At 40.9% G+C, this 26,515-nt stretch overlaps 6 protein-coding genes across 6 annotated transcripts; 1 reads left to right on the top strand and 5 right to left on the bottom strand.

Moving 5' to 3' along the window:
• Window positions 1-1,931: 1,931 nt before the first annotated feature.
• On the bottom strand, window positions 1,932-2,255 carry EAF01_000613 (uncharacterized protein; the record flags this gene model as incomplete). Its single annotated transcript, XM_038908863.1, has 2 exons — window positions 1,932-2,195; window positions 2,250-2,255. The coding sequence occupies 2 exons, from the start codon at window positions 2,253-2,255 to the stop codon at window positions 1,932-1,934; spliced, it is 270 nt and encodes an 89-aa protein (XP_038775769.1).
• Window positions 2,256-2,825: 570 nt separating this feature from the next.
• On the bottom strand, window positions 2,826-3,911 carry EAF01_000612 (uncharacterized protein; the record flags this gene model as incomplete). Its single annotated transcript, XM_038908862.1, has 3 exons — window positions 2,826-3,023; window positions 3,292-3,414; window positions 3,663-3,911. 3 exons carry the CDS (start codon window positions 3,909-3,911, stop codon window positions 2,826-2,828), a joined length of 570 nt encoding a protein of 189 aa, XP_038775768.1.
• Window positions 3,912-4,071: 160 nt separating this feature from the next.
• Window positions 4,072-5,670, top strand: EAF01_000611 (uncharacterized protein; the record flags this gene model as incomplete). Its single annotated transcript, XM_038908861.1, has 1 exon — window positions 4,072-5,670. The coding sequence occupies one exon, from the start codon at window positions 4,072-4,074 to the stop codon at window positions 5,668-5,670; it is 1,599 nt and encodes a 532-aa protein (XP_038775767.1).
• A 4,326-nt stretch (window positions 5,671-9,996) lies between these two features.
• On the bottom strand, window positions 9,997-10,800 carry EAF01_000610 (uncharacterized protein; the record flags this gene model as incomplete). Its single annotated transcript, XM_038908860.1, has 1 exon — window positions 9,997-10,800. The coding sequence occupies one exon, from the start codon at window positions 10,798-10,800 to the stop codon at window positions 9,997-9,999; it is 804 nt and encodes a 267-aa protein (XP_038775766.1).
• A 3,910-nt stretch (window positions 10,801-14,710) lies between these two features.
• On the bottom strand, window positions 14,711-16,351 carry EAF01_000609 (uncharacterized protein; the record flags this gene model as incomplete). The annotated part of the gene is made up of 1 exon (XM_038908859.1): window positions 14,711-16,351. One exon carries the CDS (start codon window positions 16,349-16,351, stop codon window positions 14,711-14,713), a length of 1,641 nt encoding a protein of 546 aa, XP_038775765.1.
• Window positions 16,352-21,068: 4,717 nt separating this feature from the next.
• Window positions 21,069-23,036, bottom strand: EAF01_000608 (uncharacterized protein). Its single transcript, XM_038908858.1, has 2 exons — window positions 22,763-23,036; window positions 21,069-22,707 (listed from the first exon to the last, which is right to left on the bottom strand). Exons 1-2 carry the CDS (start codon window positions 22,902-22,904, stop codon window positions 21,239-21,241), a joined length of 1,611 nt encoding a protein of 536 aa, XP_038775764.1. The 5' UTR covers window positions 22,905-23,036; the 3' UTR covers window positions 21,069-21,238.
• Between the last annotated feature and the right edge of the window lie 3,479 nt (window positions 23,037-26,515).

Below are 26,515 nucleotides of genomic sequence, written 5' to 3'. Positions count from 1 at the left end.
AAGACGATTCAGGGAAGTATGAAATGACTTTATTTAATTTGATCTGATACAACATCTATGGTTAGATACCTATGTGTATCATTTTATGATATCTCTTCTCAGATCAACAGCAGCCTGGTGTTTGGAGCTCAAGCTTATCGGAATGTGAATCTCCTTTTATTACAAGAAGATGTGTTACTTTGCTTGGATTTCGAATCTGTATTAAGGGAGGGAGGGGGTCTATATACTGGGATGTTAAGGATTCATTGGACCCTAGAAGTTAGAGTTTATTGGAGGTGTTCACTTCTTCCTTTCTTCCTCCTTTTTCATTTGCGGTATTTTGTTCGAGAGCTCAAGGACTTGTTAAGGTTAGGCATGAGACGAAAATATAAGGGGTCTTGTTTTGTAGGCAGAGATGGATTGGAGGAGTTGGAATTGTAGGTGATTATGTGGATTGCTGTGCTGTGCTGGGTGTGTCGAGTTACGGGAAGGGGAATTGAAAGTGCTTCGTGTATCGTAGGGCATGGGATGTTAATATGGTATAGAATGTGCTAGATGAGATGGGAATGTAGAGATAGAGTGGATTGGGATAGATGGATAGATGAAGTGAGAGTAGATTGGTAGTTTTCACTGTCAATTATATTCGTGATTATTAATGGGATGGGATGGGAGTTCTAGACTTAATGGTGCATTTCTCGGTGATTTTATACTGGCACGGGCGTGAAAGATATTGGTGACTCTTCAGCTAATCAATATGATTTTGATGTCAGTGCCTATTCTTGGGTTCTGTCGTTTATGGATTTCTCGGTTGTAGAGGTTTGTGGTTGGAAATGTAGGAAGGTGGGTGAGTTGGGTAGATACTAGGGAGACGGATGTTCTAGGGATGATGTTCATTATTATGATTTACTGTATAGGTAGTAATGGTATAGAGTTTGTTCTGATAATTTGATATGCCGAACGGTGAATATCTACAATTCATTGACCAAATTTCAGTGTGTACATAAGTCAATGCGGAACGGTTCCTGATGTAAAATAAAGTTCCTGAGAAGTATATTCTCGCTGTGGTTTAGGGAGGTAGAGATGGAATGGAAGACTGCACGTTTTCTGAGACATAGAGTTTGTTGCAGGATCTGGGTAGTGCTTGACTCAAATATGCGAAGATAGAATGGCCTGATATACATGAGGGTATATACCTCTTGCTATCAATATGGGGTATTCATCATTAGTATGAAGATTTCCGTTATTATTCTCACCGAGATTTTCGGCATCAAAATACAGTAATACATCAATTAAGCTTAACAATATAGTCGGACTCAACATTGGATCGAAACTGACAAGGAAAGGTCACTTTGCGAATCTAAGGTAGAAGAATAGCATATCTTCTCTTAAATCTAATCAAGTCACCCGAATACTCAGAGTCGTACTTTCTGTCGTTTGGATGACTGTATAAATACAAGATGATAGTGCATAAAGCTTATATGCTGTTCCATTATTGAATTGCCTGATTCCCAATGAATTTCTGACATTCTACCAAGATACTTGTGAAGTTAACAATCTGAACATCCAATTGAAGTACGTACAAATTAAACACCTCAATCCAGATGTACATCTCGCTCATTCTTTCATCTACTCATATCCCAATCTGGCGATATGGAATGGTAAGGATGGATAACGGGTGGGAGGAAGTGGAAATACATGAATAGTAGGAGTGAGTATGTATATTCCTGAGGTTATAAATAGTAGGTACTAGAGGTCCAAAGGGGAAAGTCTTCGGCTAATTTGCTGTGGCGAATGAGCTGTAATAGACGAATTGAAATAAGTTGAATTAATCTACAGGTTTGTATACAACTCAATACACCAAGGGACACAATGAGAGACTTTAAAGACCAGATAGTCCCATTGATCCTCACCATATCCACCTCAAAACATTCTTTTTCCTTCAATATACCACATTAACTCTCCCATTCCCCCTGCTTTCTCTGAAACTCACTCCAATCCTCTTCGTTTTCCCTGAAATCCAAATTCGGACCTTCGTGTTTCGGAATCTTCAGATTACACAATTGATACTCTTCTGCAATCCTCCACCTCATTGTTTTTCCACCACCTTCTTGCCCCAGTCTTTCCTGCTCTCCAGGAGCTAGTTCAGATCCAAAGTAAGAAAGCGCTGCAGCGGTAAGTGGACTCGCTGCCTGACACGTCTTGATTTCCAAGGCAGGCTGTTTCGTCCAAACAAAATAGTGTGAATGCCTCTATTATAGCCCCCATCTTACTTTCATCTTGGTCCTCGTCACCTGACCACCTCTCTTGTTCAGATGGGCTTAAGGAAGTGTTCCTCATCATGCATGAATGTGTAGGGATTGACACCTACTATTGTACCTCTTGAAATAAAATATCCACGCATTAAGAGTTTTTTACTGACTTATGTTTCATCCTCTCTTTCTCATTTTCCTTCCAAATAGTCGATCTCTCCAGGGACTCCCCGAATATGATCGCGCCATCCTTCATGTCTCATGAACAGCTACTTTCACGCGCCCACATCACTCTTATTTCGCTCCATTTATATCACCCGCGTAGTGTGAATCTTATGAGCAAGTAGCTTGTATCACGAAGGAGAAATACGAGGCGCTGAGGAGGGCCGAGAGGACCATCCCCCTAGAAGGAAGGGGGTTTCTGTTATACCAAAGAAATAGAAAAAACAAGCAAAAAGATAAAATCAACAAAAAGACATGTCTAAATCCAAGTCCAACCACAGAAACTGAACAGAAAGATAGAGTAAGAAATAAAAGAGATGTACGAGCAGGTATCAGAAACATAGTCCCAGCCCACAACTGAATATTTCCCATCTTTTACATACCCTCTTTGTCGAATCTGTCAGTATCAGAACCAGTTTCTTTCTCTCCTGCTAGAGAATGGAACACGTGCTTTAGATCTCGGGTAGCGTCATTAATTTGTTGATCGTATCTTAGATAGAAATTGAAATGCGATGCCAGTCGTTTGGCTGAGACGGCGGAAAGGGGTTGGGGAGGGAGTTCAGAGGTTAAAGACTAGAATGCTATGAGAGGGATGAATTAGCCAGCCAGAAGGAAAACTTGCATGAGGGAGTTTGGTGAGTATAGAGGGAATATAATGTCATGTAAAATTCTACTCAAGATCTTCACTACCCTCACTGTGGTCTTCAAATCGAAAATAAGAAAATACCCACCAGCGAAGTCATCTCATCCATCTCTTTTTGAATTATATATTTTCCCTTTCTAGCTAACATTCAGTACCCATCCGAAAAGCCACTCGTCCCGCTATATGTCTACCACTTACTCTATTTTCCTTTCCCCCTATTCGTTCGTCACACTTCTCCTTAATGGACCTGAAAACGACTTCAACCTCGTTCTTCAACATTAGCTGGAAATCTCTCAACGAATTATCTGAGAGTATAGAGCCCTAGATTCTACGAGTTTGTCGATGTAAAAGGCGGAATAAAGCATCGAAGGAGTTAGCTTAAGGGTTGAACAGAGTGTGCTTGTAGATGTGAGTCTTTCTCATGAAGGGTGCAGGCAGATTGCTTGGGGAAGAGTTAGCTGTCATATGCTAGATTTGCATTGGGAGGAGAGATAAAGAGGACTAGGTACCGTGAAGGGCACTGGAGATATGGAAACGTAGACGGTTAGTAGCTAGTCTGCATAAGGGACAAGAGTAGTAGTCTTAGGCGTATTTGACTGTCTTCGAAGTGCTTCCTTTTTGTATGAATGCATGGCAGAATGTACACACCATATTTCCATGATCAAAGTAGTACTGAGACGAAGGAATTTCCACACAGTAATAGTCAATCTATCCAAATGTGAACTTGGCGAAGAATGGACCTGGATAGATTCTCGGAGTACGAAGAAGAAGTCTGTAGGTCGTAGTAATGGTAAAGAGACACTGGTGAAGCAAAGCATGTCTCACTTATAAGTCAACTACCCCACTTTCCGACCACCCCCTCTTTTCGACCACCTCAAAAACCACACCGCTTTGAGTAATTATAAAATTTATACTTTGAATAACTCAACAACGCTTTAATCAATTGATTTGAAATTTTGATATTATTATAATTGTGATATGAAGAATAGATATACCGAAGAAGATATCGCAGAGGCTCTTAGAGCGATTACAAATGGAGCAAGCATACGAAGAGCTAGCTTGGATTATGGTGTTCCACGTACCACACTTCACGATCGAATATATGGTGGAGTTTCGCATCAAAAAGGCGCCCAAATACTTCAAAAGTTATCTCCAATTCAGGAGAATCGACTAGCAGAATGGATATTAGTACAGGAAGCTCTTGGTACTAGCCCTACACATCGTCAAATCAGAGAGATGGCAGAGCACCTCCTTATTGTACGAGGGGAGGATCCCTCACTTGGAAAGAAATGGATACATAGCTTTTTTCGAAGGCATCCTAATATTGGAACTAAGAAGCAACATCAAATCGATTCTGCACGAGTTTCAGGTGCTACATCTGATATTATTAAGAAGTGGTTCCGGAACCTCGCAATCCCTGAAATCAAGGCTATTAAGCCGGCCAACAGATGGAATATGGATGAAGCAGGTATAATGGAGGGTCAGGGTCTTAATGGACTAGTAGTAGGAAGCACTGATCGAAGATTTATTCAAAAAAAGCAACCTGGATCTCGAATTTGGACCTCTTTTATAGAATGCATTTCAGCCAATGGAAAAAGCATTACTCCCCTTGTAATATATAAGGGAAAATCAGTTCAACAACAATGGTTTCCAACAGATTTGACTCTATTCAAGGGTTGGAACTTTACCGCTACAGAAAATGGATGGACTACAGATGCTACAGCTTTAGAATGGCTGAAAAAGATCTATATCCCTCAAACTACCCCTATTCAGCCGGAAAATTCAAGACTCCTCATTTTGGACGGACACGGAAGCCATGAAACTACAGCATTTATGTTAGAATGCTTTAATAACAACATATATCTCTTATTTCTCCCACCACATACGTCACACGTACTACAACCACTCGATTTATCTGTGTTCTCACCCCTAAAAAGTGCATATCGAATCGAACTTAATAAATTAAGTCTATTATCCGATTCCTCACCAATTGGAAAGCGCAATTTCCTTTCTTGCTATCAGAAGGCTAGAATAGAAGGTTTAACTATTCAAAATATCAAGTCTGGGTGGCAAGCTAGTGGTCTTTGGCCCAAAAATATGGCTAAACCTCTTATGAGTCGACTTTTGCTTGAAAATAGCAATAGAGAGGTTTTATCACTTAATCCTGAATCTGATGATGATCCTATTCTTCAATGGAATATATATTCATCGTTTATTCAATGGAAAACCCCTCAAAAAGGAGCCGATATCAGAAAATATAGAGATATAATGATTCAAGAGAAGGAGATCGATTTGCCAACACGAAGATTACTATTTCGCAAGATTATAAAAGGATTCGATGCTAAGGATTATGAACTCTTAGAGGCAGAGAATAAGATTAGAAAGCTAGAATATCAATTAGATGAAGCATTACCTAGAAAAAGGCGAAAGGTTGTGGTATCTCCAAATTCGAAGTTCGCAGGGATTAGAGCTATAAGGCGTACACAAATTGAAGCTGGAGATCGTGAAGATGAGGTAGATGATAGCTCTAGTGCTATAGAAAGTGATTCTACAGGCGATTTCATTGAAGTTCAATAGTTATTGAGTTATTAAAGTTTTAAGTGTAGATAATATGAATTTTTTAGGTGGTCGGAAACAGGGGGTGGTCGGAAAGTGGGGTAGTTGACTTAGTCGTAGTACTTGCGATTTTTGATATGCCAATATCACGTACGAGCGATGTCATAAGGAAGAAGATATAGGCTTTCACTTCTAAAACATACCCTGAGGAGCTCACTATGTACAAAAGATCATACGTAAGAGGATCTGAATCTTCAGAATATATACATATCAAATTAGACCGCAGCTACTGCAGACGCAAGCCAGTAAATAGTCTATTTACACACAATTGACCTACAAGAAGAAATCCAGATCTATTCAGCCAAAATGAAACCGCGAATCAATGTCATGAAAGAGAGCAACATCTACTTATGACCGAAAAGATCAGACAAGAACCCTAGATATTTATCAATCTACATAATTCTAAACAAGGTGAAGAAGTCATTCATGGCTGCAGCTTTGAATGCGATTTAGGTCACGGGATACAAACTATCTGTGATAATGTTGCAGAATCTAGTGAACATGGTAGTAATATTTTCAAACTGGGATTAGATTATTTACTTCTAGTAAGCAACAAACACATGTCACGAAAAATGACTGTGAAGAGTGCATATCTAAATTGAATTCATTTGGAAATCAGTTAAAAGAGAAGGCAGCTAGCAGATGATTAGAGTAAAAATACATTTGAAGTGGCAGTTTGTCTTTGTTTACATTGCTACCGTCTTATTCGTTCTGTAAAATGCTGAAAAGCCATAACGAATTACAGACCTTGGATACCTATCATTAAAGAGTACCTCCATTTTGAAAAGAATGTTTTCAAATTGACTCCATAGTCAAATTGTAGTTCCAACCTCAGTGGCCTGTCGCTGGTTTGGAACTCGAAGGATAGACTTAACGAGGTGCTGGAGGCATGTTGTCAAATTTAAGTATGGTCTAATTGTAGATTCAACCTCTGTGAATGTGTATATTGTGAACTTGAATTTTTCCGCCAACAGAGAAAGAGAATAGGGTTCCCGAGGATGTCTTATTGTGAAAGTCGAAAAGAGATTTAATTTCAGATGATCATTGGCCCCCATTAATTTACTTCCAATCCTTGTTTTATATTATTCGAGTTTGCTGAACAGCGGAAAGATAAACAAAGCCTACTGTGGGTTGCAATAGATGTATTATATAGCTTCAGTTGTGAGGTAGATGGAGTGAAGAAATTGGGTGGGAGGTTGACGAAATTAGGAGGATATCTGTGCGTGGTGAGTTAGCAATTGTGTATGCGATGAGAAATAGTGGCGGATTGCAAAGAGGAAGTGGGAAGTGGGAGGGGAGCATGGATAGGAAGAGGATTGTGAACCGAGAGATAGAACTCATGATTGGAGATCGCAGAAACGCAATCAGAGGCCGCGAGAGATGTGGATATTTGCGAACCAAAAGCCGAGCATTGAATGCAAGACGGGCATCCATAGCGGGAAGGAAAGAAGAGAAGAGAAACTTGAAAACCCTCGAAGAAGCAGAGCTCATGTGTTGATGGAAGTGTAATTACCATTCGTCAAGTACTTGCAGCTCCGAGTATGCGACGAACGTATTCTAGTATCTGCTTTGAGGAGCTTTTAGCTGCAACTTCTGTCTAAGTACCCCTTCCCCCTCCAGATTATGCTATGCGAACAAGAATGAAATTTAAAGGGGCTGTAGACCATTTACCGTTGATCGCAGAGTCTCTTGTTGTATTCCAAGTTCAGGAATCGTAACGAGCGCGCGAATATCCGCTCTTGCAACTTTCGTTATATTTATCTGCAAGGAAATAGATGTGTCCAGCTCCTCCTCTGTAAATTTTATCTATGTACATTGTATTGAATTCTATCTTCTGGGTGCTATGACGGCGTTTAGCCATTCATTTTCGATGCTCGCATGGCCCATCCTCGGTGTCCTTCCCCCTTTATTTTAGCGATCGCTACTTGGAATTTCGGGTCGGCGATAATTTTAGAGATTCCGCAATGGATACTGGTCAGGGATGCGACTTTGTATGGAGGGTTGCTGCTCTTATGGAATTAGCATTCTGAATAGTAAATGAGAAAGGAATATTCGTCTGTGCAAATGCGCGGGGAGTATCTGAGGCCGCAGGAAAATGTTAGAATCAGATGAGCTCCAGTTCATCCGCGGATTGTACTTGAGAGATTCGTCTGGAAGGACGAAAGTCTGACTCTGGCATAGACCTTCGCTGCTGAGATGAGACGAAAGTTACTGATGTAAAGTTGTTGAGGATAGGCCGATTTTAGGATAGAGAGTGATGAATGCTGCCGAACGCTCGAGACGAAGACAAGCAGAGCATCTGATGTGCGCCGGGGCAATATGCGGATTGTACTGGATGTTTAGATTGGCGTAGGGAAGACATACCTACAGAATTAGACGGTTTCCAACTTTCAGGATGGGGACGAGTAATGCTGGTACTGTATCTATCGTTGTACGAACTCCTCACCATGAGGCTTTGATGCGATTGGTGTATTGATGATAAACATAAACTCTAGAAGTTTCCTCATCGTATTAGTATATTGTTGAAGTATTAAAAAGAGTTATGGTAATAGTTTTCGATTTCGAACGTGTGGTTCCAGAGTGCATAAAATATTTAGTAGGTATGGGTGGGAAGTGTCGAGGCTTGCTTTCAGGTAGGGAAGGAACTCATTCTCGTTAGAACCATCTTCGACAGATTATGCTTTTACTTTCCAAAACAGTCTAAAAGCCCAGCAGACCAATCTATATTTTGTGAAAGTAAACTTATGTATTCATAAATTAGCCACGCCATACTCCGTGTAACTTTAAAAATGTAAAAACATACCGTATATTTTTGATCATGTTGTAAAGTACGAGGTGCCATTCTCCCATGATTATTATGAGAGAACCATGGGGGCTGTATGAAAGTAGGGTCACATCATTAGTGGTCTCCCGTTAGTCAAAAATCTAGACTTATACCTAGCTATAGTGATCAAACTTAACTTACAGGCTTCTGCCATATTCTCAAATCTAGATGGCAGAAATCATCCCTTTTTGCCTTTGGATAATTTGCTTCTTTTAAACCCTCAAACTGCTTCCATTTCATTTTGCAGGTAAAATATCTTAAGAAGAAAAGACTACTTAGTACGAGATAGAATTAAATTGAGTAGATTATTTAGTACCGTTTTTTTATTTGCGGCATGTTCTTGTGAAAAATCCTTAGAATCATCACAACTTACCACACATTGGAATTACTATACCACCAAACTACAATGAGTCTACTGTGGGTCGTTTCAATCCTACACCGCAACCACCCCACCCATTCAAGTCGGGTTTTAAGCCTGTTAGAATCTCAGAGCTGAAGGAGTAATATCGAAGAGCTGAGTTATCTCTTATTTGAAGGTTGGAATTATGTTTAGATAGCTTGGAGAAGTGTGTATCGGTGAAAGGATATAAGTCTGGGCGAAAGACATCATGATGATGGGGTACCACAGCTCCTATTACAGTTCCTTCCATGATGAGTGTGTTGAGATTCTGGAGCACATTGCATGGTGCACACACTACTCGACCTCAATATCATATTAGTCGGCGATGCCACGCAGCGAAGAGTCTAAATGACTACCCGTATTCTCCTATGGAACACATAATTTGGTTTTAAAGCCAGCCTAGGCGTTTTATTTACTACCATACATGAACAAAAACTAACGCCTAAGAATAAGAAAATCGACACAAGAGAAATAATAGACATTAAGTTGTACAGGAGAGTCTAGCTCGTTAGGTTTGCTTTTGCATCCACCACCCATTTTGAGAAACATGAGTAGTATTTTACGCTCCCTTGCTGGCAAATAAATGTTCAGCTTCTCGCAATGTCATCCCTATAATGTATACAATCAATATCCACAAATTCCACTGCGCCAGAAGAAGAGCGCAGAAAACAACAATAGAGTGACCAAATAGAGAAAATAAGGAAAGTAAAAATAGGAGAAGAAGGTGCACATCCAAGGATCCGAGCATGAATCTAGTATTCCGAAAAGATTTGCCATATAAATGAAGGTAGAATGTTGATCCAAAATTGGCTGCCGAATCATTAAAGCCCTTGTAGAAGAGGTAGATCAGAAGATGAATGATGTTTGTCGGACTGAAGTAGATGGTATGAGTGCCGCTAATTTGCATGATGGATATCGTGCGTTGCTATGCTGCGATGCAAAAATTCGCAGAGCTAGTGTGTGTAAGAGTAAGGACAATACGATTTACGCGTTTTGAATGATGGGTTGGCTGGCTGAATGCGGTCGCTGAGTCGAAACATCAGATATTTGAGGAAAAAAGTGACTAATCCCCTAGCATGAATGCAACACGTCGTTGTGGCATTGAAGGTCTAAGTCTAAAAGGCACGATGGGAGGTGCTGTGTACCCAGTGTTTTGATCCCATTGATCTAAAGTGTCATATCCGCTTTCAATCCACGCTCTCAACTCATGCAAGAATGTTTCTCCACGGTGCCTCTTGTCAAAAATAAATCTCACTCCTCCTTTGAGCTCATCAACATTTTCTCGAAGGTCATATGTCTTTAGAAGATCTACAATAAAGTCGGAGATCTCTTGGTGAGTTCTCTCCTCTCCGGTGGAGATGTCTAGAGGCAAAGGCACAAATGCCATTTGAAACTCGCGGTCCATAAAATCACGGACTCGACGCTGCAAGATGTCGCTACCGGCAAATTCTTGAGGGGTGAACTTGTGAAACGTGCCACCGATGGGATAAGAAAGGAGTCGATAGTGATATATCTTTGTGCGTTCAATATCTCGGCCCATGAAATATACATACAAAGCGCGATCCTGTTGGAAAGTGGAAGAAGTTGGTGGAACCAGGGCCGTCAAGCGACGCACACCAAGGTTGAGGAAGCGATTCATAACTGTGAAAGGTGCCCGACAGTAGGGACATGTGTAGTTTTTATCCTTCCATGTCTTTAAACAGCAATAGTGGAAGTCTTCATGACCACAAGATGGAATTGAGGCGGTCGAACAAACAATTATCTCGCATGTTCGGCAGTCTTCATTCTCATGAGGGTTGGAATCAAGTGACGATAGACAGATCACACATTCTCGGGCCATCTCGTTGGAAACTCTGGTAGATGCCATGTTGAGCTGTGAAGAGATCGTTAAATTGAAAGAATGTGAATCAACGCTTGTGTGGGCGTGAAATTTGGTGAAAAGAACACAAAAGAATTGGCGGGGAAGTTGATTAAATATACCCAGCTTCTTAGTGTATTACTAATATTTCAGGTAACTTAGCTACTTTTAATGGATTCCGCCTGGGTAGCATCGGGTTCCAACATTGCCGATCTAGCCTTGTGTATGCTAGATACCATCGAAGTTATTATCAAAAGCGGAGTTTTACCAGAAAGTATGGCTTGGTAGACCTATTTCTCTGCCCGCAGAAGAGATCCAAAAATCAAGCCTTCCTTTGACGCTATTTATTGCCTAAAATATTTCCTATGAACGGCAGGAGCAATCGTACTCAGATGAGTCGGCAATTAGATGCCCGCACCAGAGATACTCGAAGCACCTTCCAGCATCTCTAAACTCTCCTAAATTTCAATGTGAGTTCAATCCAAGAAGTGAGGACTGGAATAATTAATAATATTCTACGGTAGTGAGTCTGAAACTGCGGATTTAACACAAGATTAGTCAGGTACATTACTTGAAGAACCAAGTATCTCAACAAACGCATTAAGAGATACGAGTAAGAGAATATGTAGAGGGTCTTGCACTGAATATGCCTATTCTATTATTTCTTTTGATAGTCTTTGGTTTCGGCCAACTCCGTAAGGTTTGATGCGTACTCGCTGTGATTCAGTACACCCACCCACCAGGATGGAAAATCAAGCAATTATCTCTATAGCAGGCTTCATTTGAGAGACCCCATACGAATTTTGATCGCATTCTAGAGGATTACTGAACTTCTAACTGGGATTTATACGGTGAATTCATTATATTTAATCATGTAGGAAATCAAATAGCCGATGATTCTAATTATTTCGGTAATCGAGAGTACGATAATCCCATTAAATAAATTCACTTAAGTCTCTAGAGATACCCCTAGTTGGAGACATCATAATGATGTTCAGAAATCAATACCAACTGAAGAGGATACCGCGTCAGGTCCGTTGTCGCAAACTGGTGATGCTTAAATTCCATCAGAATTATCGATGGTGGTCATTATAGACTTTCTTGGTGGGCTATTAAGTTGTTCGATTGGTAGACCCACCTAGACGCTTATGCACAAACAAGGAGGTCAAACCCCGCTTAGGTACCCGAAAATGGGCATTCTCAGCACAAAGGTCTGTGTAATAATCTATTGAGAAGATCTCTCCAATCCATCGATATTACGAATATCGCTCTCATCCAACAATGTTCCATTGTCAAAATTATTCACGTTGGGTACTCTTCATACTCTCGGCACTTATATCACCAGAGATGAAGTAGAGCACACCACGCATTGTGTGGAAAAAGACCCTTACAAAGATCATCCTACCTACACGACGCTAAGCTAATGCAGAATTTCTTGTATCATTGACACCTTGAGTCTTCCGCATCGAATGATTTATATCACTTGAATTTGAATATCGCTGTCTCAAATTCTCTCACGGAGAAAATGTATCAATGTTGTCCCTTCTACAACTCACACATGAAATATTTTTTTGGATTTCTGCAAGAGCACTCTTAAATAGAAGTATATCGAAGAGAAACACTAACCCGATGGGAATCTCTGAAGCACCAAGCCAGGCACTGCTGTAGAGAGTGTTCACACCATCTCATTGGTGGAATAGACCTAGAATATCGATACCTCGTGGTGTTCTCTAGTGTTCCCGTTTGTTTGTAATGATTTTCGATCTAAACAATGCACATAAACGTTTGACATCGAGGAATCTTTGAGTAATTAAGTTCGGCTCTAGTACCAATGAAGGAATTGCTCTTGTTGGTGCGGAGGAGGCTAATGAGTATAATTTTTGTGGATCTAGATTATATTCCGATCCACGATAATTGTACTTTCCGTGTTCATCCCTAACACCGATCTAAATAAGATCCCGTGCTTACAAAATAGAGTTCTAGTGCTCTCCTTAGTTCAACCGTCGTTGTTGAGCAAGGATACGTCAGAATGGGCTACTGCCAAGGTCCCGCAACCGAAAGGATAGTCTTAACTATTAAGCCTAAGCGGAGTTGGACCCCCATATCGGTATTATCCCTGAGAAAACTGAAGTCGAATAAAATTGGACTAGAATACCATTGAATTAGGCTATACCCGACAAGAGCCTGAAAACCGATCTTATGATATATTATATACCTATTCGGGCTAGCTCCTTCCTCTCCCTGCGGTCTAATAGGCTATCTGACAGAAACTATTATCCATGGAAGGAAGTTTCCCACAATGCATGTTCACTCAGAATGCCCTCAATCCGCGATGGTGGAGTAACAGCAAATGGTTTCCAGATAGCTTCACATTCAAATCTTGAACATTGCAATCAATTTAATCATAGTTTTTGTATGTGCAATAAAAATTCAAGTGATAATTTAACGATACTGGTAGATATTCATTTTGACAACGGAAAAAACTAGAGGGCTCTGCACTACCTTCAAGATACCTAGGTAGAGTTTGCACTATTTCGCCTCGCTCGGTAGAAAAAGCGGCAATCGAACTTAGAATTTTCCAGAATAAAGATCCGCTCATTGATTCATCCCAAAGCTCTAAAGCAGGATCGGAAGAAGATGCACTTCATATCCTCTTCCGCAGAGTATACCTTGTAAACCTTCTTGTTTGTTTTGACTTGAGACAATTCATCGATCGAAGTAGTTTGGTGCCAAGAAGAGCCTTGGGGCACATAATAATAAATTCCTAAATCGGATTAGCTGGATTAGTGCAACCGCACAACCGCAGAGGTAAGAAGTTGTCTAGGTAACTCATGGTCATGGCTAACAAGGCATGTACTGAAATCTGCGGTTATGAGGATGTGTGTCTTCGTTGATCTCTTGCTTTTCACGTTATGGATCTAATCATCATTAAGGTTCGACAATCAAGACCTTGAATGGAAGGAAAAGGATAGGAAGATGGCTAGGCACCTCCTACTTCCCCACGTTGTAATGCATTCTGTCGTAAGGAAGCTCTCATCACAAGCTGCAAACTTTATGTTTTAATTATCTGGCTTTTCAATATATTTCTTACATATTCAAGTTCCATCTTCATCACTGGCTGGCATGATATAGAAAAAGTCTTCGATCTTTAGACTAGCTAAACTATAGAAACACATGTGAAAACCCCCAAATATACATACAATCCCAGCCCACAAAACTAATACTGTACCTTGTGAACCCAAAATTACCTATCCCCCAGCTTACGAGAAAAGCTGTACCACCGAAATGAGCAATGAAAAACGATTTTAAAAGATTACTGGCTGTAGAAAGTTGAAACCCTTTACCGCTCGCCTTCCCGGATGGTATCCAATTTTCTTTCTTCTTGCATGCCTACACAATAGGCATCGGGGAGTCTCTTACACTATGTTAGTGATAATCAAAACTATCCACAGAGTGTTGCCACGGCTTGATCAGATACCTAAGGGCAATAGAAAAGCAGAGCCCTCATTGTAAATTAAAAATCGTAATATTCATGAATACTCATTTCATTCCTTTAATTTGATTCAAAGATTATGGGAGTATTGATGATGAACTCTAGAGTTTATACAAATTGGGGGGCTGTAGAGTCTTGGGCCTAGGTCTTGAACTCTCTTAATTTCCTCGGAGTCCTTTGCGAAACTGGACTTTTTACATATTCGAGTGATAAAGATATAACTTACCAGAGTAGAAAGCGATAAAGATTTTGATACCATCAAAATATACAATGCACCCTTTCCACTTCATAAACCCTTTATTTAATGTATTACTATCCTAGGAAAGCAGGAAAAGTTAGCTTACATGTAAAAGAATTACAATCTCAAGACCATTGATTAGGTACTTACATCAGAATCTTTCTCTTTAATCTATGCAACCTCATTTTTCATCTGATATCTTGCTCTTTCTCCCACTCGAGTCCCTTGGAGGATTTCTTGATGTAAGGTTTCTTGATGGATTTCCTCACAAATCGAGAAATTTTAGTAAATTTACTAGAGAACTTTTCGCGCCGATCAGCTTCAGCAGGAGAGGCATTCTCAATACCTTGAATCTGGCCATCTTTTACATTGCCAGCTATCGCCAAGTTAGCGGTCGACTGCTCTAAATCTGCCAACATATATTGGAGGTTGGCTTCATCAAGTCGAACAGAATGGAACTGGGAACGAGAGAATTTGGCTCGTGCTTTCCAGGATCTTAACCGAGAGAAAATACCGCGATCTCTTTTGTTTGGAGAATAATCGAGGCTCTCTACACATTCCGTGACGGTGCATCTTGTGTTGTTATCACCGAGGACCGGGTAAGACTTCACAGAGACAGGAGCAGAAGATAGCGTGACCGATCTGGATATATGTTCCAAATGCGTAACGGAAGAAGGAGTAGTCACCTGTGGCACATTCTGATCAACTGAATGCGCAACAGGCTGTGCTGCGGTTGTGGGAGATGCAGTACTAATAATCTGTGTAGTATTGAAGCTCCCAATGTATTCAGGACTCCATCTCATGTAAGCGAAACTCGGTCCTGATGATCGGTTGAAACCAGGTCTAGAGGGCCTCGCAGGTGGAGATGTTACCGTATTGGAATTGCATGGCTCCTTTTGAGGATAGGTCGCAGCGCGATTCCATTCTTCCAGCGTCTGACAGAAGCTTGTCAGGAACGCATGGGCCGAATGCAAGAACAAATCGGTATAATCGTCCAAAGTCTTTCTCACTATGTATACCGCATAATCCTTCTTCTTCTTCTGTTCCTCGGTGGTATTCTCCATCTGAAGAGTAGCCATTACAACATATTCAAATGAATCCCCGTGATCGGGTACTATTGTAATCTGCTTCAATGCTTGAATCTCGAGTTTTATCCAAGCACGCATGAGACCCTTCGCATCAGGATCGTGTCTAAAAATCTGCTTGCAGATTTCGATGGAGTCAAGGGCTTGCCCTGAGCGAGCAGAATGACAGTACAACGTCTTTTCGTAGACCAATCGCCGAAGGGCGATAAGATCCCCACGAGAGTAAGGAACGTTCTCAGACTGACTTTCTGGGGCTGAAGATAGATACATCTGGTGATCTGTTCTCCGATTCTCGATACATTTTCTGACGTATTCAAGCTCGAGTGGCTTGTCGACAAAACGACCCTCAAGGATAGTCATGCGACGAAGCTTCATAGTGTCTGTATTGCATTTAGGGCACTTTGGATCTTCATAAAATTTATCTTTTATGCAATCAAAGTGAAAAATGCAATTGCATGGGTGCAATACGATAAATTTTGGAGCTTTATAAATATTCCAATGGCATTCCTGACATTGTGTATTGTCATCCGAGCTTTCTTCATTGGTTGGCATATCGTCCTTGGCCGCAACGGAAGGACCTTCTTCGTTGGACAAAGTTTCTTCGTTATTGGAAGTCTTTCTATCAACGAAGAAAAACGCATCCTTATGTCTTGTTAAGTTCGTTTGGATGACACTTTCATGATCTACCCACGGCAGTGAGGTCCGAGACCTAGCTCCATTGTTTTCGACAAGGCGGTGATTCATTATGAGTGTTTGATGGGTATGTTGTTGAACTTTCTACGGAATTATGAGTATCATGCGCAATCAAGCTCTGAACGTTCTACTTACAGATCTTCGTTCCTGCGATTAATGCTTCGGTAGTAACGTGGAAGCAGAATACTGAAGTTGAGGTGGGGAGATTGATGCCAATGATGAGAGGGAAGCAGACAGTGGATGTGAATGATAATGATATGAAGAGATCACAATTGGGGATTAATAGGATGATAGATTTGGTTAATGATCAATGTTAAGGAGTTTGGGTTATTGTCAGGGAGTATACTAAATCAAGAGGTTCGGGTAAAATTCGGCTCGTGTACAACAGTCGATCTATTGGTTTGTCGGAAATCCTTCATACACTTCGAAAGAAATGTGATCGAGTTATGGGAATATTGTGCTGGATCTGAAAGAAGACTTGATTTAATGGAATAAGATAATTGAAATGTAAAAATGTGCTAATTCGTCCCAGAAATGCGGAAGTATACTTGATATGCGGTGTGAATAGAAGTCGAGTTCCTTTCTCGAAACGAGGAGATCAGTATCCAGATTCTATCCGTTATTAGAGCGGCAAGATCCGCACTTGTCATTCGGGTACATGGTCGCTCATGAAAGATGTAGTAGAAGGGAGTTAGCCTGAAAAGGTAAAGGAGGTCCGTTGGCCTGTAGAAGCATGGTCTCGCTCAGCACTAATTCAGTGTACTATAGTCAATCCCTATTTCCTTAAAACCATATCCGTGATAGACTGTAAAATCTAGAGCTCTACATATATACAAGTTCACAGACAATTGCTAGGTAGAAGCAAACTAGTTTTCGGTGTAAAATAAACTTCTCAATTAGTGTATGATTTACGTACCTACGGAACAAACCAATCTTCCATCGCTTATAAGTGACTTAGGGCGGCAAGGATCAATACTTTCTCGATGTGTCCCCCGCACCCCACCGAATAGAGAAAGATAGCTCACCTCTCATGTGAGGTCGGAAACATATTATTAATGTCCCGATCGACTTGTATATGAATTGAGATATCAACATTGATGTCGGATTAAGGAAAATGACCGTGCATGTTAACGGCTGTGGCGTTTTCGGTTATGCAGGGGAAACGGTATCTAATTCGGATCGCGATCGCCAAATAACATCACCAAAAAATATTCACAGTAGTATTATCCCTACATAAAGCAATATTGTGAAAGCATACAGAGCAATCGTCCATTCGGTTGGTGAAAGAAACATGATTTGTTATATTATTCTAAGGGTGTATCAATATAATGATGGATATACTATACTCACTACTTAAGTAACTTGTAGACTATTCTTGATCAGAGGCTGGCTAGTGTTCAATTATGTTCCGCATCGATGGAAATTGACAAGTCGACCCGAAGAGCGTTTTCGATCAATGACGGATCTACTGCCAAGTGTCAGGTCTGCGCGCTATTATCATTCCTGCAATGGGATTCGCTAATGAGTCCGTCGGGAATAGGCGACCATCGGTATTTACCCAAGCTTGAGTTAAATTTTAGCTGGTTCTCGCCGAGTATCTCCTGTAATGCGTGAGTTCTGGATAAGATGATTGCCCTCAGCGCAACGATCCTCTGATCATACCCAATGAAGGCATAGATTAGCAAATCCGAATGAATCATCATGGTTTTCTTAGCTTAGTTATTAGTGGGGAAAGGAAGGTCTCTCATATATAACGACCCTAGCCCCTGTAAGATCTTGAAGAAAAGTTTCAAACTCTTTTTGCATCAATTCGTTGCTGACATATATATGCTCTAGAAGATAATTCTATAAGACATTTTTGTCCTCAATTTGTTCATCACATTCTTCAATTCATCCTCACCGTTAACCTACTCCTTCGATTTGTTGGTTCAGTTTGACCGATTTCGATGTGGGCTTTTAATACAGACATGGGACGATGGACCAAAAACGAATGTTCGGAACGCGTTCTATTATAAGCGGAGATGGCTAGATCGAAATAGGGCTAAAATCCTTTACAATGAGCACCACTGATTGCCCTCAAGCGAGTTCGTCCCACATTCAACACAAGAATGAGAGCAATCAATTGCACCATTATTCTGTTAAGCTGAAGAAGAAGGTTTCCGTATCTTGGCAAGTCAAAACCCAGATTCTTGCTGTGATGGGTTAGGGTGAAAAGATACACGAGCTTGCCAAGAGACTCGTTGTTAGCTTGCACAAAAGATATCTATTGCAACTAGTGATGTTTTCCTATCCAATCTCGGGACAAAACCGGGAATTTGCATTTGCCTGGCCTTGGACTGACAGAAAATTGGTAGTATTTTGTAACTCTTAAATTGCAGAAATAAATTACCAAGTGATATGGATCAAGCTTTGCTACATCCAATCATTACTGTGTGTTCGTATGAAGCGCTTTGAGAAGCAAAACTATAAATACGGCTATTAAAACAGTCGTAATTGAACTCCCTTATTTAGTGAATAGAGCCGATTCACCGTCGAAATATACCCAACCCGAGACACACGAGAACCGGCTGCCCATACATCCAGTTAAGTCAAGTCTTCTCAAAGAACTCTTCTCTTGAAATTTTAAAGGATAAAATCAAGTCGCACATCCACGGATAATAAAACACCAGTACCCCATGTATCACCTCATGAATCGGTAATTTACTTGTGCGGCCATAGAGCAAGAAATATCGAGTTCAGGCGCACACGCCACAAGTCCGTAAATCACCTAAGAGGGGTAACTTGGCATTTATCTAGCGGCAAAGTTGCATTCTTCCTAGAAGCCTGAGTACAAGAGGCATAATCTTTGTTTGCGGTGGATCTTCATACTTTTTTGGACGCGTACATCTAATGCAATCGATCTTCATACTCTTTTCAACGCGCAGTCATCTAATCCAATTGATCTTCTGTTTGAATCTACCTGCCCAAATTCCTTGTCATGAAATCCGAAAGATCTGTGGTCTAGCTAAATACAGAGATCAAACGCTGGGGAAAACAAGTTTTGAATAGAAGATACGTGGCCAGGGCTTCACCTCGTAGATTTTCATAATCTTGGGTATGAAGACTATTTATTTTTTAGTATTCAAAATTCTTTACTGCCATTATTACAAGTTGTCATTGCTTAGAGATTCCCGCAACTTCACAACCATAAGATGTAAAGACATTCTATGTCCATTACCATAAGCGAAAATGACTGTTGCTTAGAAGTCATTTCGAATTCACGATATATACAACAAAGACTTCATCAAGGCCATCTTAGAATCACAATTATCACAAAGACAATCCAGCTGATATCATAAAGAGCCTTCAATGTCGAATTGCTAGGAACCTACTGGTTTATTAGTTGGTAAAGAATTATGCTTCCAAAAGTTTCATTATACGGGAAAGAAAGAATGACAAGAAATTAGACAGGGACCGAGGGAAGAAACAGTAAGTATTGAGGTAAAAAGCAAGAGAATGAAAACCGCAGATAAATTGTTAAAAATTTTAAGGGCTGTGATGGATCTTACCGATCAGGTCTTTGGAAGGGCCATCCATTAGAAAGGTGGTGTCTTTTCCAGAAAATCTGTGACACAGTTTCCATTCTGCTGTATCTTTTGTGCTTTTACTTTCAATTGATAAAATAATAACTCGCTAGCGTGAAATCGTATTTTATATATATATAATGACATGTGTTGCTAGCGTAACTTTGTAATTTGTTGCTGTAGAATTGTGACTTTCTGTGGTATATTGTGAGTTGGTTAAAAGAAAAAGCCTACAGAGGCAAAGAAATCTTATTCGAAGAGACCGGATCTCAATTACGAATTGGATGTGTGGTCTGAAAGGGTGTAAGCAGGCGTGTAGGGAGGGGTGTAGGGAGGGGCATTGATGCCGAGTTTTCACCAGTCTTAGGTACTGTGTTCTTTCAGACAGAAGCGGCTTTAGTATTAGAAATTTTAATTGAGGATACGATGGGTCAATAAGTGCTTCCCCTCGTCCGCATAAAGAATTGCGGAGGATTTTGAGGTTAGCTAGTTATGTCTCAGTTGCGAGTCATAGGTGACGACCTAATTATAGTCCGTCGGACAGTCAACGTTTCTTTGTTTATGGTTTATTGTCGTTGTCGCTCAAAGATGCAGGTTTTATGTTGAGCCTAACTCAGTTAATTCGATCCTTGTGTTAGTCGATAATTTGCAAATACCGAGGTGAGCATCTGGATGATTGCCACTTCATGAATTAAGATAAATAATTTTAAATAAATAGTGTGTCTCAATCTCTTTGGCCTAACCATATAGAATAGTGACGTGATTGATAGAATCCAGTCGCCAGATCCAATCTGGTATTTGGATCTGGTATCGTAAGATCAGAACTTGGCCTAGAAATAAAAAATGGGAAGGGATAATGATGAAGAATTCAGGCAGGAACCGGACCAGACATGGTCAGGCAAACGTTGAGCAAAGATGCGAAGGGCAGAGGATAGAGGTTACCAGAAGAGTGAAGAGTTCATAGGGTGCATGGTCCGTGGTATGCTGAGGAACCTGCTTGGCTGTTGAAAGAGCATTGTGAGTATCCGGATGAAAAAAACTAAATAACAAATCAATCAATTTATACGTTCTACATGCACAGAATCTTACATATTACATAACTGTACTCCGCTCGTATTTGCTGTCCAACTAATGTTAGAATGTCAGAGCCATCTATCTAAGAGGAAAAGAGGTTCGAGGTAAGTGACTTTACATATAAGTATTATGTTTTTATTGGGTATTCTAAAAGCAACTCAGATCTAGGCTTCACAGTGTCTCCTGGTGGGTATTTCCAAGTGTATATCAATCCAGGTATCTCTTCACAAACCAAAATTCTAGACTTCCTGGCGCGTCTCTTTTGCGTTCCTCCCTAAATCTCGCACTCAAGTTGCAGCCCTTACTTTCTCCTCCTAAATCTACTGCCAACCCCTGGTCCACCCTTTGCTCCACTATTCCTCAACTTCAGCCTCTTGTAATTCTGTAGACTGCCTGCTGTAGCTTTGATCTTCCTGGCAGCCTTCTTGACCTTGCCGTCCTTGTTAGCCTCTCGATTTTTCTTTTTCGTCTTATCTTGATCTGGTCTTCTGTATCGCGTTCCTCCTTCTGAAGCTGTGTATTCTGAAGCGGAATCGGAATCAAAGTTGCGACCGTCAAGTGGAAATTCATCAGGATGTGGGAATTCGTCATCGTCAGGCGAAGGGAGCTCATCATCAAGTTGAGTTTCGGGTATAGTTTCCAGGCGAGTATGAGGAAGCGCGAGTTCGTCTTCGCTTTCTGACACATTGTGGTAATTTGTAGATGGCATGGGCTCAGAGGGCTTGGTACGGTTCGGCTTGAGATTTACGCGACGGGTGGTACGCTTTTGACCTCTCTTTTTGTAGGTTTTTGTAGGTGCCTCTGTCGCTTCTTCGGGCTCGGAATCGTACATAGCTTCATCGTCGAAACCACCCAGCAACTCTTGTGGTTGACTCTCTTTAACCAGAATTGTGTCTTCTGAAAGGGGCTCTTCGATCGGTAGTTTTGATGACGAGGCAGTTGTCGAGCTGATTGGTGGAGCTGTCGATTGTGGGTTTGATTTTGGTTTTGATGTGGGGTTGGACGGGTTGGACGTCTCGGCTTCCATTTCACGAAGAGCCTCTAAATCATCTTCTGCAGCATCTTCTTCCATCTTCCGGAGACCAGCGAGCATACTGCTTAGACTTTTGATCATTGGTTTTCGAGGACCTCGGATTATTTCTGGAGAATCGGGTGGGCCTTCTTCATTTTCATCGAGAGCCGGCATTCGTATCCGTTGGCTATCTCTTCTCAAGAACGATGGTGTACTAAAATGTAGCTTTGATACTGATGAAGGTGTTGTTGATCCTTGACCATTGGCAATCTTATTCTTCAAAGGCGTACTAAACAACAAGGTCCTTCTTGATGAGGGCGTATTGCTGTGCATGATTGCTCTTGAGCTTACTGGAGTCATTCCATGTCCATTCTTTCGAGGAGTTGCTTCCATGCTGGCTGTTTTCCCCATTACCCCAGGAGCAGTGGAAGGAGAATCTGCGGCACTGTCTGGATCCAAGTCAAACAACCCAAGAACTTGCCCATCCTTTTGTGGTGTTGGTCCAATTGCGGTTTTTTTCGAAGGTGTAGCAAATAGATTTCTCATAACAGAAGGCGAATGATAAGGGTCGACATCCCATGGTAATATTGTATTCTTCGAGGGTGTTCTATCGACATGCGCACGCTTTTGGGGTGTTTCATCCTGACCTTCTTCATGTCTTCTCTTTCGGGGTGTTGGTTTAGGAGCTGGTGGAGGTATATGGGAAATCTTTCCAGAGAGTATGTCGCGTACTCTGTTAAACTCCTTATATTTCGAGGCTGCAGAAATGTAAGTATAATTACTAGGGAAAATGCGCAAATGTAGAAATTATACCAATGTCCGGGTTCGCTTTGATATCCTCCCTTGAGGCTTTGCGGCCTTCGTTATTGTTTTGAAAATCCCTTTCCCATACTTTCAATTCGACTCGCAGAGCCTTTGAACGCTCCTCGAAAGTTTTTCTCTCCCCCTCGTCCATACTGCAAACCGGCGCAGTCAAATGTCCAGGTTGACTCGTTGGTTATTATCTAGAAAACGCGGTAAAGAAATCGTGTTATCACGTATGAAAATACTTTATGGTAAGATATATGTCTTATAATGATGACTGGTAGTCAATAAAGAGGGTATAAAAAATGGTCGTCAAAGTCGTAAGGTCATAAATTCATAACATTAATTTTATATCATATATCAATGACATCGTTGATATTTTATGTCGTGGGCAGACGCGCCGGACTCCTGCAGACCCGCGTTTTTACAGGGATTGTACATCCGGCTGGTTTCTGCCGCGCAATACTGGGGCGGTCAACATGCCTCGTTTATCAATCCGATTTGATAGGAGGCAATGCTTACTAATCCAAATCCGACTTCAATCCTTAGGTAGATACATCAATGTGCAGTACGTGAATGGTAATGTTGGACTAGATCTTCATAATTGTATTATTTTGAGTTCTTGTAGCATTGTGGCTGCTACAGGTCATATTAATTCAACTGTTAATAGTAAGGTTGATGTACCTGTACTCTAAAATCACTTTGCGCAAAAAGTACGTGAGACGAAATGACCTTTTAATGGTTGATGTCGGAATTCATCAATAAACCGACCATATACAAGCGTATCAAGTTTTCATAGATCTCTGGATGAACTTAAGAATAATTCTCCTCATCCTGCCCACTTGTATACCAAAGCGTTTGAGATTCAGAAGAGAACAGCATCAGCGATAAATCAACAAAATCATCTTTCGGAATGAATGTTCGCCCTGTTTTGTTTATGACAAAAAGCATACGGTACATAAGTGGAAACCAATGATTGATATTGTCGATATTACAATAATGGAGACACATTTTGTTGCGAGCTAATGGTGTTCAGAGCGCTACACCGACGAGGACCATTTAACACACTAACATCAACATGCGGAAACCTCTCATTCTCTACGTACCTTTAGCGTTCAAATAACTTGTGTTCATATTCTGGTATGATAGAGAGCTCGTAGACCGCCTGAAGAGCCGACTATGACTATGCCCTAGTTCCCGAGGTTTAGACATGGATAATTACATTACGAAAACATGAAATTAGCTCGGTGAATGGCTATTCCATTTCTATAGATTCCTGATTTAGGGATGAAACTATATGATCATGTCAAGTGTGTAGCTAAGTATAGTCTTACTTATTGCCCTCAGAAAATGGACTGTATTATAATGGACATGGTTACCATTGGGCTAGCCATACCCCTCAGGGCTCTGGCATCGATCTAATCATACATTATATGCCTTTTCAGGCTAGCACCTTCTTCTCCCTCATTATGTCCAGAGCTTGTTAGACTTCTCTTATATTAACACTATACCTTCCAGAAAAAACCCCTCCAAATGATCAATTTTCGGATCGGAAATTGGAGACAAATTCATACCAACTAGAATTCCGTGATTGAAACCTTAAATTATGAAGAGATGTGGAGCGCCCATTCCATCGATTCTTTCTGAGACATATCCATTCATTTGCATTTAGATCGTAGACTAACATAAGTCGCCGTAAAATCCCATTTTCACTTCTTCCTTCCCAATCTAGCCTTCGTCAAGCTCCACTTGCCGCCTCAAAGCATCGACTATCCACTCGAGTCCACTTGTTTTTCCACTCGTATCATTCTTGAGTTCTCTGAGCTTTGTAACAGAGGAGACAATCCGGGAGCTTAATACACTAAGGCACTAGGCACTTACATTTGGTAGTGGAGTGACTTTCCTTATTTTGGAATTATGAGAATCTTGTTTTTCTACAACGGAGGATATGGGTTAGACTATGATGTGCCGTTTGAGTACAAGGATAGTCCTAACCCTTGATATGGCATCGAGGAAAGCTGAGGGGTTTGAGGTCCAATTTGTAATTGGCTTCTCATATTCCAAAAATGGTTGAGCGTTTATCATTGGTGATACTAAATTTGAATAACTCTACCTGGAAGCAGCTAGCAACCGATATCGAATGGCATAATGCTTGAACCTAGAACCTGGTCTAGATTGAATTCGGGCTTTCTTTTCACGCGGTTCGAATTCGAATGCTTCAAACGTTTTTATCCGCAACCTTGTTGAAAACAGAAATCTTTCTAGAATGCCCCTCTCTACGGCTACCCTTACGACCAGGAAAAGTAGGCCAAAACAAAAATATCCTAATAATTCACTTGGCATACTTTTCATTGGTTGGTAAATTACGTGCTTCTTGCGCCAATGCGATCTCGTTGTCGCGATTCTTACCCCGCTCGTCAAGTCGAATTTTCCAGGTCCTCAATGGTCCCCTCTAATTCATGAAATCTTGTCATCTACCCTCATTCATTTTCAGCCTCTCAACTCCATGGTCTGCGTCTCCGCGTGACATCAGTGCAAATAGCGTACCGCAATTACCACTTTTCAGAGTACTAGGTACTTTCACAAAGCTCTACATTTATGGATAAATTAGATGTTCACATGTAATTGAAAATCAGTTCTATCGTCCTTGTTTGTTTGTTGTTTGAGCTTGACTCATTTGGTATCATGACTCTTTTCTCTTGCGGTGACAATTCATATCACATCATCCTACTCCCTTCATTCAACCCCCATTGTTCTTCGAGCAATATGCACTTCCAAACTTGTCGCATTTCATCTAGCATTTCTCTCCCTCTACTAATGATCAAAGGATACACCTACTCTCAAGCATCATTAATTTGAAACTCTTCACATCAACATAAGCAGAGTTGTCAGTTCCGCTCAAACTTTCCCCTAGAATGGAACCTCCTGTAGGTTTTTAGAGCAGACACAAACACCTTTGCTCATCAAGAATAATAAATGTATAATTCACATCAGTCGAACTCCTTTTCATACTCTCTCGGCCAATATCTGCATTATCTACAGACTCCCGCATATACACCTGCACTATCACCATTCTCACTGCTTTTCTCACCATCATCCGCAACCAAACTACATCATTTCTATTTCCATCACCATTACTACTATAATAAAACAAACTTCAACTCATTCCTCCAAAGTCTGGAAGTCCTACCGAAATATTCTACAAAGGAGACACATACTTCGGTCCTGATTTTTCAAGTCTTTCAGGAAACACTCTCCATAATCATCATCCAATCTATTCAACAATATCCGTATCCATGAACCACTATCCCTCTCCTTCCATCCCACGCTGAACTCTGATTTTTTTAGAAGGCAATGGGAGAGATCAACATCTAAAGCACAGCTTCCCTCAGCTCAACTTGGATCCAGCCACCGCTATGGTATCATGGCTCGGCACTTCTCTACCACTCTACTTCACCATGATATTTACTTATCCATAATCTCTACTTCACCATCATCTTTACCCATCAAGTAATATCACGCCAATACTACCCTCATCACCCTGATCTCATTCCTCATATCCATCTCTATAACATGATTTACTCATCATAATTCCCTACTAACACCCTTTCTTCCCTCTTCCTACTAGTGCTTGCAATGGGTGGGTTGGGGAATGGTTTAGTGTATCATTGGACGGTTTTCGTAAATTATCGATTTCAGCCTCAATTCGGCCTCAATTTCGGGCCTCATCTTCGATTTTGAAGCCCTTTCAAGCCTATTTTA

The sequence above is a fragment of the Botrytis porri genome (assembly GCF_014898465.1).
Source record: "Botrytis porri strain MUCL 3234 chromosome Unknown BPOR_001, whole genome shotgun sequence".
NCBI lineage: Eukaryota > Fungi > Ascomycota > Leotiomycetes > Helotiales > Sclerotiniaceae > Botrytis > Botrytis porri.
The sequence above is the reverse complement of the archived record's forward strand: the minus strand, read 5'-3'. Positions and strand labels throughout refer to the sequence as shown.

Coding starts and splice junctions, on each gene's coding strand:
- EAF01_000608 (XM_038908858.1), bottom strand. CDS start 22,904: ATGGACGAGGGGGAGAGAAAAACTTTCGAGGAGCGTTCAAAGGCTCTG. Junction 22,708..22,762: donor CAAAGCGAACCCGGACATTG/GTATAATTTCTA, acceptor ACATTTCTGCAG/CCTCGAAATATAAGGAGTTT.